The sequence below is a fragment of the Pseudochaenichthys georgianus genome, unplaced genomic scaffold (assembly GCF_902827115.2).
Source record: "Pseudochaenichthys georgianus unplaced genomic scaffold, fPseGeo1.2 scaffold_224_arrow_ctg1, whole genome shotgun sequence".
Lineage (NCBI taxonomy): Eukaryota > Metazoa > Chordata > Actinopteri > Perciformes > Channichthyidae > Pseudochaenichthys > Pseudochaenichthys georgianus.
Window position 1 is genome coordinate 270,561 of NW_027262877.1, and position 12,518 is coordinate 283,078.

Consider the following 12,518-nt stretch of genomic DNA (forward strand, 5'->3'; position numbering starts at 1 on the left):
AGCAGCGACTGTATTCGCCATGACACGGACAGTCTGTGGTTTGTACTTGTTTAGCTTCCGCCATATTTGACAACTCCATACGGAAACTCTAATAGGACATTTGACGTCTAGACGGCTGCCCGATTTGCATCGTGCATGCGCGAGTCATAAACGTCTGAAATATCTTTATTAAAATATTTTGTTATTTGAAATAAAATGAAGGACATTCACAGTTAATGTAATTAGATATAAATTATGAATGCCATACATATTGCATACATTCAGTCAATATTTCTTCAGCATGTATGATGGCTGTCCAACAGAAGTTACATCCATTTCTCACTTATTCTGACAATGTACTTAACCCAATAAAATGACCCAACAAAAGGAGTTGCTCAATAATAGTGAAGTCACGTTGTAATAACAATAACTCGTCTCTCTCTCGTTCAGATTAATATTGTGGGGTTTTTTGAGTGTTCTTTTTCTGCTTTGCCAAACGCCACTGTGTCAAATGTCCCATTAGAGTTGCCGTATGGAGTTGTCAAATATGGCGGACCATCTCGCACATGCGCACTGCAGATGGGGCAGGGCTGCAGATCGGGTAGTGACACACATTGAAGATGACGTCGCGGCTCCGCCTACACTGCGTTACTATAGTTACTGCCCCAGTTCCTAAACTGTATAAGTGGATGTCATTGAAGACCTTTACACGGTGGACTTTAGGCTGATGCAGATAGGAGCAAGTCATGATAATAAATACAAAATGTACAATACGCACTCATACACACACCTACACCCACACATCAGTGCTGCCACTGTTGGTTATCAATGAGCCACTTTGTAACACTGTGCTTGAATGTGTAGTAGGATGAGGACTCTCATTGGTTGAGGTATTGAATTCCATTGATGGGATGCGTGGAATGAAAGACAGCCTGGCTGAATGCGCTCTTCCTAAATGGGGTGGTGCGTCTCCCCTAGCCGCACCTCTAGTATCTCTGGTTGAGGTGGACTTTAGGCTGATGCAGCCAGAGGAGGAGGAGCCAACCCACGAGTGGTCTTATAAACTAAGCAGATGTTTTTGTAAACCATGAGATTTCCCCAGCTGAACAGATTATACTTTTTAACAATGTGACAATGATGATACCGGAATGGCTTTGTGTCTCGTGTTCTGAGTGCTTGTTTATACAGTGATTCCAGTGGCCTTAGAGCTGCAGAGTGAGCATCAGACCAGCTGATCAGACAGTAGTAGATGTGGGAGAGGACCATGGAGTGAAGGTATAGCTTAGCTGCTGCAGATGATAGCAAGTTTCTAATGTATCTGTAATTTGACAGATTGGACTTTACTTTATTGCAGACCTTTTTGATATGGGTTTTAAATTGAGGTTTGTGTCAATATGTACTCCTCAGTACTTGTACTCCGAGTCAACCTGATCAATCCTTCCAGAAAAGAAAACATCTTGCTCTGTTATAATGCTGTGGCCCTTGGAGAAGAACATACACACTGTCTTTGAGACATTTGGTTGCAAACAGTTATTGTTAAGCCAGGATGTAATATTCTCCAACACATCAGGGACCTTGGTAGCAGCCTCTTCTGCGGTTCTGCCATGAGTAAAAACAACTGTATCATCAGCATACATTAATACATCACATTCTCCACACACAGAAGGCAGATCATTTATGTACATACTAAACAGGATTGGGCCCAATACAGAGCCCTGTGGTACTCCAGTTGACAAACACTAGACTTATGGTTCTCAATTTGAACACAAGGAGCTGTTGTTGAGATGATTGATGATTTGTTTGGCAATCAATTTCTCAAATACCTTGGATACTATGGGTAAGATACTGATGGGCCTATAGTTGGATGTCATGAGAGGGTCCCCACCATAGTTATCAAGAACACAAAACAGTTCTGTAGAGGCTAAGCCAACGCTTTAAGCCTCTGAGGATCCGCTTGGTGGGTGTAATTGACGCACACCTTGTTTGCTGCCAAATAAAAGTCAGAACCAACGTTTCCAGTTCCAAATAGTCCATTTATTTCCATTTTTTACTGGTTTCTTTATTTAATTCACCACACGATATTTATGGTTTACACAATACCTTTTGCTTTGTTTTTAATCCTGTGTTTGTGTGCGTGTTCTCCGTGTGTGCTCCTTGTGAGTGTGCTCTCCGGGTGTGGTCAAAAACTGTATGGGCCTTCCGGCGGAACCTCTCACCAACACACATAGGTTCCTACCTTTATACCCACAATTAATTGGCTCCTACACAGTTCTTTAGCCCCTCTGTCCTGGGGGTTGTCAACATGGATGTTAAAATCACCAACAATGACTAGACGGTCAAAGTCAAAACACACTATAGACAGCAGTTCAGTAAAGTCATCAAAAGAAGCTAAAAGAAGCTGAGAGCACAGCTGAACTCCCGCAGCCCTGGGGGGCCCTACATTGGTTGTGATGGCAGATGACAGGGTTTGGTCAAGTTGCTCTCTACTGGTGAGGAAAGCGGCATACCAGTAAATCAGGTATGGATTTACTTCCATTTTGGCCATTTTTGACACCAAGATGTCTGCTTGGAGCTGCGTACTAGGGTTGCCAGAAACTGACCATGATCAAAATCGATTATTCGGCAGCCCTGGCGAATAATAATCGATTATTCGGCCCCCCCCCCCCCCCCCCGCGGGAGAAAAAAAAAAAAAAAAAAAACTCAGGCAAAAGGAATTCCGTTGTTTCTTTACTGGAACATGTTTAACAGTACAAACAACAAACAAGCATGTCATCACAACGACGTGGCCTTGAAGTGAAGTTGGTAATGGCCAGCTGTGCTGCGTCTCTCTCTGTAACCTCTTTGGCGTGCTTCACACTCAAATGCGAACGCATTGTTGAGGTTGAGTTGTGATAGACCAACGTCTTTTCGCAGAGCTTGCATTTAACTTCCTTTGGACTTGTAAGTTCGAAGTAGTTCCACGAGGAGGAACTCTTTTTACCTGCCGGCTGCCGCTTTGTTCATCTTTAGTCGCACGTGTGAGGGAGAGGGGGGGTGGGGGTGGGGTCGGTGTGTAGCGTGCTGCAGCAGCAGTCTGCTCTGCACGCAGGCTTCCTCCAAGTTTACAGTAAAACAAACTGGTGGTGTGACCAATGGCCATTTACAATTATTAATACTATTACTATTATTAGCATATATATATACTTATATATATATTGGTTGAAACTAAGCCAGAAAAATAAACAAACATAAATAATAAAAAAAAATATATAAATAAAATCGATTTTTAAAAATAATATTCGATTATGGAGACTGTAACGAATATTCGAATAATCGCTGGCATCCCTACTGCGTACCTGGACTCACATTCAGGTTCAGGTCCGGACTCAAGTCCAGAGGTTCAGGTTCAGGTCCAGACTTATAAGTCCGGACCTGAACCCATGGCTTGTGTCAAGTTGTGTGAGTAACTAAAGTGAACTTATTGTGAGCTAATTATCAATTGAAAATTAACTCATCAAATTCAAACTCGTCAGGTTTATTGCGCTCCAACTTGTGTCTACATTTCTCTACAAAGTACAATGTAAAAAAAAACACTGTTTGCCACTTAGTCTACAAATGACTTATGACAGCAACTACAGTGAACGACTACAAAGTTCAAACATTTATTTCATTTACCAAACTAAAGTAACCAAACAGTCCCTGAGCTGACTGAGCCTAAATCCCTAAAACGTAGCTGAAAGGTGGAGTGTAGAGTAGACTATACGCTAGGGGTTTCACAACTACCAATATTTACTAGTCGACTATTTTTCAAAATAGCAGTCGACTAGTCGTTGCGTCATAACAAAGACACACAAAGAGAGGTGTTAAACTGTATTTTATTTTAAATTTGTGTGACATGGCTGAGTAAATAACAAACAGTGCCTTAGTACATAACAAACAGTGACTTCGTAAATAAGAAACGGTAACTGGACTCACCAAAATGTACAGCAAAAAACTCGCAAACTTAAATGCCACGTAAATCCATTGCGCAACACATTATTCGCTGTCCTCCGCGAACTTCGCAGCACTCTGGATTTTATCTCCCAGGTGTCTGTGATGTAGTGGGCAGTTATGGTGATGTATGGATCCATGGTGCAAGATGTCCACAGATCAGTGGTTAGTGAGACACTTTTATCTTTCATCTCATTGGCAATCCTCGCTTTCACAGTGTTGTACTGTAGCATGATGTTGCTCCAAAGTGTAGCATGTGACGGGATCTTATAGCCTCGCTCGAAAAACTTCATAATGTCCCTGAAGCCTTCTCCGGAAAGGGCAGAAAGTGGTCGAACATCCTTGACGACAAAGTTGATAAGCAAGTCTGTTATCTGCTGTCTTCTTTTGTCCGTAACGGGGCGCTTGGAAAAATCAATAATGCTCGTCTGTCTCTGTCCTGTGCTGACGGCGGTCCGTTGCTCACTGGTGCTGCTAGCATTACTGCTAGTGCTAGCTGTCAGCAGCGGGTGTTTCATTTTTAGGTGGTTGCGCATAGCAGAAGTATTTTTGTTGTACTTTAGTACAGATGTACACAACTGACACTTAACTGTGGAGTTGGTTACGTCTTCTTTGAAGTACTGCCATACATATGAATGTCGGACGTTTTTTGGAGCATTTTGTGGCACCTCGTTCACCTCCATTTTGTTCACGACTAGTTGACTAGGGCCTACAGCGCCGACTAGTGGTAAAGGTAGTCGACTAGTCGATTAGTTGGTGAAACCCCTACTATACGCATTACACTGTTACACACCTACTATGTACAGTATAGGCTACACTGTAGTGACTGTACAGTCAGAGTGTACTGTACTGTCTGTGCACCATGTATTTTCTACAACTCTACATGTGTACATTATACAGTACATACTACATACATAGTGATGTACATACATACTGTTAGAAGTTAAAATCAATGTTGATATGGTGTAATTATCATTAATCATTATCATTAATTAATCAGTTAAAAGACAGTGGTTATGAAACTAGAGTTTTATTTTCAGGCAGCAGCCTGCGGTCGCTCGTTAGCTGTTCTAATGAAGGTAAACACAGTGAAGGCAAAGCTCTTTGCAGCTGCTGCTGCTCTTCTCAGATTCTGCTGAGTTGCACTTTACTGCCTCCTGGTGCTGCAGAGATTTCATGAAGTGAAGGAGGGTTTCTTCTATGAAGCAGCAGATACTGTGAGAGTCAGACATGAATACATAGGTCAAGGCAGACTGGTTCACAGACTCTCCTGTTTTGCCGATCCGGTGCTTGAACAAATAACTCTACACCCCTGGCCGAAATGTCCCTAAAATGAAGTCCGAGTTTGAAGTCGCTTTGGATAAAAGCGTCAGCTAAATGCAATGTAATGTAATGAAATATATCTCAAATAATGTATGTATTTCCCCACATAAACATAACAGTCTGCAATGAAACGGCCGTCTCCTGGGCGCTCCACTTCCTACTTTCTCCTGCGAACGAGAGACTTGCTCTCTCTTTTTTTTCTTTCATTGCCCTCTAGGGGCTTCGTACAATACAAATGCAAATATTCTATTTTAAAAAGTAAAGTCCTTTCGAGTCATCTGTCTCAAGCCTAAGTCTCAGGTCATGAATACCAAGTCAAAGTCAAGTCGAGTCTTTTATCAATGTTAGTCAAGCAAGTCTCAAGTCAAAAAATAGGCAAGTCAAGTCATGTGACTCGAGTCCCCCACCTCTGGTATATACTTTGGTTAGAATATTTCTGTATTACTGTATCAAATATAATAAAGACAAACATGATAAGTAGTATTTTGTTAACTCAAGGTTTATATTAAGTGAGTTTTTATTGTGTTAACTTGTGTATTTATGCTTTTTAGATTGACTTTCTCTCTTTCTCTGTCCGTCTGTTCTAGAAACCGAAAGGAAGAGAGAGACGTCACAGCTGTCAGCAATGTGACAAATCCTTTACATCATCTGGACATTTAAAGCGCCACCTGCGTATTCACACAGGAGAAAAACCTTACAGCTGTGAAGAGTGTGGGACAACTTTCACTACATCAAGTCATCTCAAATCACATCACCGTATTCATACTGGAGAAAAACCTTACAGCTGTGAAGAGTGTGGGACAACTTTCACTACATCAAGTAATCTCAAAAAACATCACCATATTCACAAAGGAGAAAAACCTTACAGCTGTGAAGAGTGTGGGAAAACTTTCACTACATCAAGTAATCTCAAAACACATCACCGTATTCACACTGGAGAAAAACCTTACAGCTGTGAAGAGTGTGGGAAAACTTTCACTAATTCAGGTGCTCTCAAAACACATCAACGTATTCATACTGGAGAAAAACCTTACAGCTGTGAAGAGTGTGGGAAAACTTTCACTACATCAGGTGCTCTCAAAACACATCAACGTATTCACACTGGAGAAAAACCTTACAGCTGTGAAGAGTGTGGGACAACTTTCACTACATCAGGTGCTCTCAAATCACATCAACATATTCACACTGGAGAAAAACCGTACTGGTGTGAAGAGTGTGGGAAAACTTTCACTCAATCAGGTGCTCTAGAATCACATCACCGTATTCACACGGGAGAAAAACCGTACTGGTGTGAAGAGTGTGGGACAACTTTCACTAGATCAGATGCTCTCAAAACACATCAACGTATTCACACTGGAGAAAAACCTTACTGGTGTGAAGAGTGTGGGAAAACGTTCACTACATCAGGTGCTCTAGAATCACATCACCGTATTCACACGGGAGAAAAACCGTACTGGTGTGAAGAGTGTGGGACAACTTTCACTAGATCAGATGCTCTCAAAACACATCTTCGTGTTCACTCAGGAGAAAAACCATAGTGGGTTTCAGAGTGTAGGAGCTGCAATTAAGCATATTTTGTTTTTTTCACAGTTTACAATAAACAATTCCCATCTATTGGCCTTGTGTTGGGTAATCCTTTTTTCCATTACAGATCGCATCCCAACAGCGCCATCTGTTGACGTAACGTCAGAATTGACAGGCATAATGTTCACTGTTCCTTTGAGTTTCGTTTTCTGTCCGTCTGCCGACAGCGCGCTGTTTCATTGCTTTACATACCAAGGTTTAAGTACACTGTGTCAATAGTTGTAGTTTGAGCATCGTCTGCGCTGGCCGTCTGGTAGAATCGGTATGCTCTTCCTCCTGTGTCCACTTCCTCTCCTGTCACCTATGGCCCCTTTTATACACCCCACCACCAAGTGTTCAAAATAACATTCAGGGTGTCCGCGGTGTCTTAAAAAGTATTAAAAGTTGATAAATCAATTTAGCAAAAATTAAGGCTATTAAAAAATATTAAACGGCATTTTCCAAGGTATTAAGAAGGTCCACAGCAACGACAACATGAAACACCCTTTAATAAACCCCCTCAAGGTTTCAGGCTGAGAGGCTCGGATACCTCATTCACACCAACGGTGTTTCAGGGCCGGTTCGGAGCTGGAGCTTGAAAAGCACCGGGTTTTCCTCTTCACACCGCAGCGGAGCAGCCTCTTAGCTCCGGAATCCGGTTCGTTTCAAGCACCAAAAAATTGTCCGGCCAGAGCAAAAGCACCGCATACGTCACGCTTACGTCGAGGCGGGGGCAGAGACAGATCAACTCGTGATCAACAACAACAAGCCCGCGTTTTATACAGTTTGTACACAACGATGGAGAAACTTAAGAGTTTCAGAGTTTCTGCCATAGACTGTATATATAAAGGTTTCTGCTCATGGTGAAGCAACGTGTCTGCGTGTTAAGGTGGAACCTGAGCATTCACGTTGATCACCTCATAACTCATTATACATCTATAAAACTATAAATATTAAACTTTACTTCACGTGTTCATTTGAGAACAGCTGTTACATACCTGGGTGAAGGTTATAGTTCATTTAAATGAAAGATACAACGTTACTCCACACTCATGGTTCAGTCCACCTTAAGAAATAAGACCGACCTCGGAAGCAGTTGTGTTTTAAAAAAACCTTTATTGACACGAGTACACTTTTTTATAAGAATATAACTAAACCACAGAAATGACTCCGGAAAAGCTGCAGATAGAGCCATAAGAAATGTATGCAACTGATTTCATCCGTGCGGTTTGGCTTTATGAAGCAGGCACGCAAACGGTTACGCCATGACGCAAACGATGAGGCAACGACGCATTAGCAGTCGGACTCTGGGCGGTGTGAAAAGAGCCAGAGCTAAACCGAAGAACTGGTTCTGAACCTGAAAAGCTCTAGCACGGAGCTTGAACCGGAGTTGCGTTGGTGTGAACGCCCCATGCATAGCGTGCCATAAAATGCTGCTTCTTATTTTAAGTTTCGTTGCCTTGCTCCGCTCGGTGGGGGGGGGGGTATACCTCAGAGATGTACAGCAGGAGAACACGCCGTCCACCGCGGAGAATAAACAGAAGGGCAACCATGCTCCGGGGTCTTCTTCGCTGCTTTTGGTGTATTTTGTGGCGGCAGCAGCGCCACTTACAGGCCTGGCATATGTACTACAGCGTTTCCAGCGTTTCCAGCATTTCCAGCGGTCTAGTGTGAACGGACGCGTTAATGAATCGAATGCGTGTGAACGGAAGACTTTTTTGCGTTTTACTGTATGCGTCCTCGTGGGGCCGGGGTCTAAGCCAAACTATATCCGGTCACAGAGATCTGCTATTTTAAAGTAAGGTCAACACATATCGACCCTAAATATAGTCTATATTAAGAACGAGAAAAGTCTTAACATATATATCGTTTTTTGTAAACATATGACAAATGTGTGAGGGTGATGACGCCAGAGCATCGTCCTCTGTGCCGGGCTTAGCCCCGGACAGCCCCAGCCCAATTGAACCCCTGGGTATTTGTGAGGGAGCTCCTATATGGCATTACCCCGCTGAAGCTCACCAAAGTTTAATATATTTCATAGTTCAAAGTTTTGTCAATTGTTTTGTTAATTGGTCAAATACTGGTTTCTACTGGTTTCTGAGGAGTTCTACTGGAATGAAAGAGCACAGAAGCAGCAAAGCAGCATGCTGCATTAACCCTGACCTTCACAGAGAGGGTGAAGTTCATGTGGAGAGGAGGCTAGTCTGTCTGCACTCTGTTTAGCTAATCAATATAGTACATGTGAGGTAAAGTGTGTCGCCAATGTAACCGGTTAGAACTGGAAGTTGCGATGAGGTCTTAAAATGTATGGAAAGGGTCTTAAAGGTCTTCAAAGGTATTAAATCTGACTTCAGGATTCCTGCATAGACCCTGATATTGCACTATTCATATAAATAAGGTAAACTGAGACGCCAGCAACACCCATAAAATGGCTCCTACAAAGAGTGTGGGAAAACCTTTTCTTAAAGTCTTCACCTTAAAGTCCATGAGCGAGTTTCACTGTTCATTATCTGCTTCATGTATCTGGAACATATTTACGATGTTTTCAGTTTGATTCTATTCTCTTGTTGAAATGATCAGACTACCACAAATAAAATGGCCTTAGAAACAGACCAGCCTGCCCTCCTACAAAACACGACCAAAGAGGTCGATTGTTTAAGCACCTTAGATTACGACCCGTAGCCACGTTTTAAAGTGTGGTCGTGTGAGAAACAACATGCTCCCGTTTATTCACAAATAACCCTCTCTGGAAAATCCTACATTGTGGAATAGTTTGGCACTAAAACGCTTTTTGATTAGATTTCTGGAGAGAAGTGTATATTGTGATTTGAGGTCTCGCCAGGATAACGTGTGGGCAGCTTCCATGTAAAGTTAGCGTGGGTGAAAACAGTTTTTCCGGTCTCGAAGTTTTCGCATAATTCTTACTTTTTTTGTGCTCATGTTTCATCGATGTGTTGGCATCTTTACATTTACTCAAAGTACAATTTGTATGTAAACTCGATTATTCTCAGTTTATGCTTCTGTAAACTCCACTGCATTCTGGGAACAAATATTGTACTTTTTCTCCTTATTTAAAAACTTTTTTAGTGGACGAGTAATGCAGATATCACCGTGTACTCATTTGACAGTGAGGGAATATATCCGGTCTTATTGCAAAAAGTCAGGAATTTGAAAAAAAAAAATCTAATCTTGGAAAAAAAAGTCAGTTTTATGAAAAAGCTAATTTTGAGAAAAAAATCCGGATTCTGAGAATTTGTAAAAGAAGAAGATTCGGACCGTGTGTAAAAGAAAAAAACACGCAGCCATTTTGTTTCTAATATTGTTTTGAACCTCTTTTTGGTTGATTTGTCTCTTTTGTTGTTGTTTATCTTTGATGGCTTTGTGTCAGACGACATGTAATCAATTACTCCCCAAACCCTGCATCTAGTGAAGTGCAGGCATCAGCTGGGATTCTGAGGTGTGTTACACCCGAGTCCCCAGCAGCGTGAAGCAGAACACAAACAGACTCGGTGTGGGAGTTGAGTTTTGGGAGAAAATGAAAAAGGGCGCTGCTGGACATGAATCCATCGCCGTGGGAAACGAGAGGGGAGGCGGGAACACAGTCTGAAGCCAATTGATTTATTCGCTTTGTTTTCAGGGAGGTGTGAGGGAAATGGAGTTCTTTATTCCGACCGAGAAGAGGGAGGCAGTAGCTAGAAAAACAAGGACTTTTATTTGGGAATATTTTCAAAATGTGGATGATTTTAAATTCAATCTTTCTCAAACATGTCTTCCGGTGAAGAAGTCATTGTGTCTCACACTTTGGACAAAGAAGGGACTTCCAGGCATGCTTACGTTTAAGTAAATAGCTTTTACTTAGCTTGTTCTGAACACCAGCAGGAGAGGACTCTTTAAAGAAGAGACACTACATACTGATATACACCTGAACATCAGCAGGAGAGGACTCTTTAAAGTAGAGACACTACATACTGATATACACCTGGACATCAGCAGGAGAGGACTCTTTAAAGTAGAGACACTACATACTGATATACACCTGAACATCAGCAGGAGAGGACTCTTTAAAGTAGAGACGCTACATACTGATATACACCTGAACATCAGCAGGAGAGAACTCTTTAAAGTAGAGACACTACATACTGATATACACCTGAACATCAGCAGGAGAGGACTCTTTAAAGTAGAGACACTACATACTGAAATACACCTGAACATCAGCAGGAGAGGACTCTTTAAAGTAGAGACACTACATACTGATATATACCTGAACATCAGCAGGAGAGGACTCTTTAAAGTAGATACACTACATACTGATATACACCTGAACATCAGCAGGAGAGGACTCTTTAAAGTAGAGACGCTACATACTGATATACAGCTGAACATCAGCAGGAGAGGACTCTTTAAAGTAGAGACGCTACATACTGATATACACCTGAATATCAGCAGGAGAGGACTCTTTAAAGTAGAGACAAACTACAAAGTATACAAAGTATAGTTTAGTTAGGAAAGCATATCGCCGAAATACTGTATAATATTTTGAGACTATTTAAGTCAATACTTTGTTGTTAATAAATTGTATATTTTTTGACTGAAAACCTTCGGCTGCTTATTGTTTTGTATTGCGTCAACCCCGCTCTATAGTGGCAAGAGTGCCATTACATACAGGTCTCAATCATACTTTAAGTATAATAGGAAAGCATCCAACCGGAAAGTGTGTACACTGCAGCCAGCCAGAAACTGCTGAGCATGTTTTACTGCTTTGCAGGAAATATAGTACTCAGAGAAATGTGCTTTTCCAGACACTGAAGAAAGCAACATTCCACTTGTCGCTATCAGGGCTGTTAGGGAAAACATCAGGCAATATATATTGTGAGATTATTACGTTTCTAAGAGAAATTGATACATTTAAAATAATCTAGAGTTTTGGTTCTTTGTTTTGTTTCTTGTTTTCTGCATAGTCTCTTGTCCACACTCCTGTCCAGTTGGTGGCGGTAATGCACCTACAAGTTGGTTTGCCAACCGCCAATAAACACGAGAGAAGAAGAAGAAGAAAACGAGAGAAGAAGAAGAAGAAAACGAGAGAAGAAGAAGAAGATGCACCTTTAAAGTTCTTTGTAATCCTCAAAAACCAAGAGGAGAAGAAGAAGGAGAAAAGAAGAGGTGAGTGGATTAAACACCTGCAGAGGTTTCATTAAGTGTATTTACACCTCTTAGCTTACAGTTAATCACGAATCAGAAGTTACCTTTTTAACACAACAGCTATCAAATCAAATCAAGTTTATTTATAAAGCACATTTTAAAACAACTTTCGGTCGCGCCAAAGTGCTGTACATGAATAAAAAATATACGGAACATATTGCAATTTGTAGCATTTAAGTTAAAAACAACAAATATAAAGGCAGACACAGTTAAAATACAAAATGAGAAATGTCATGCTCTGCTCACTATAATCACTATAACAAGCTATAATCTTGGAAGAAAGAAACTCACAAAAAAACTTTAAAATGTGCGACAAAAATAGTCTCAAACTATCTTTAAATAAAGGCTAAAAGCTACAGTCTAAAAGCTACAGTCTAACAGCTACAGCTAAAGTCTAACAGCTACAGTTTGAAAGCTAACGGCCATCGGCTAACAGCTACAGTTATTATTCCAGTTCGACTCTGGGGAGTAACAGTTGATTT

At 41.3% G+C, this 12,518-nt stretch overlaps 1 protein-coding gene across 1 annotated transcript in view; it reads left to right on the forward strand.

Annotated features, from left to right (window-relative positions):
* LOC117441976 (zinc finger protein 721-like) overlaps positions 1-12,518 on the forward strand; it is a 243,453-nt gene that overhangs the window by 209,412 nt on the left and 21,523 nt on the right. The window contains exon 7 of the mRNA XM_071202319.1: positions 5,888-6,727. Within this exon, the coding sequence (XP_071058420.1) occupies positions 5,888-6,727 (840 nt within the window). The remainder of the gene's footprint in view (positions 1-5,887; positions 6,728-12,518) is intronic.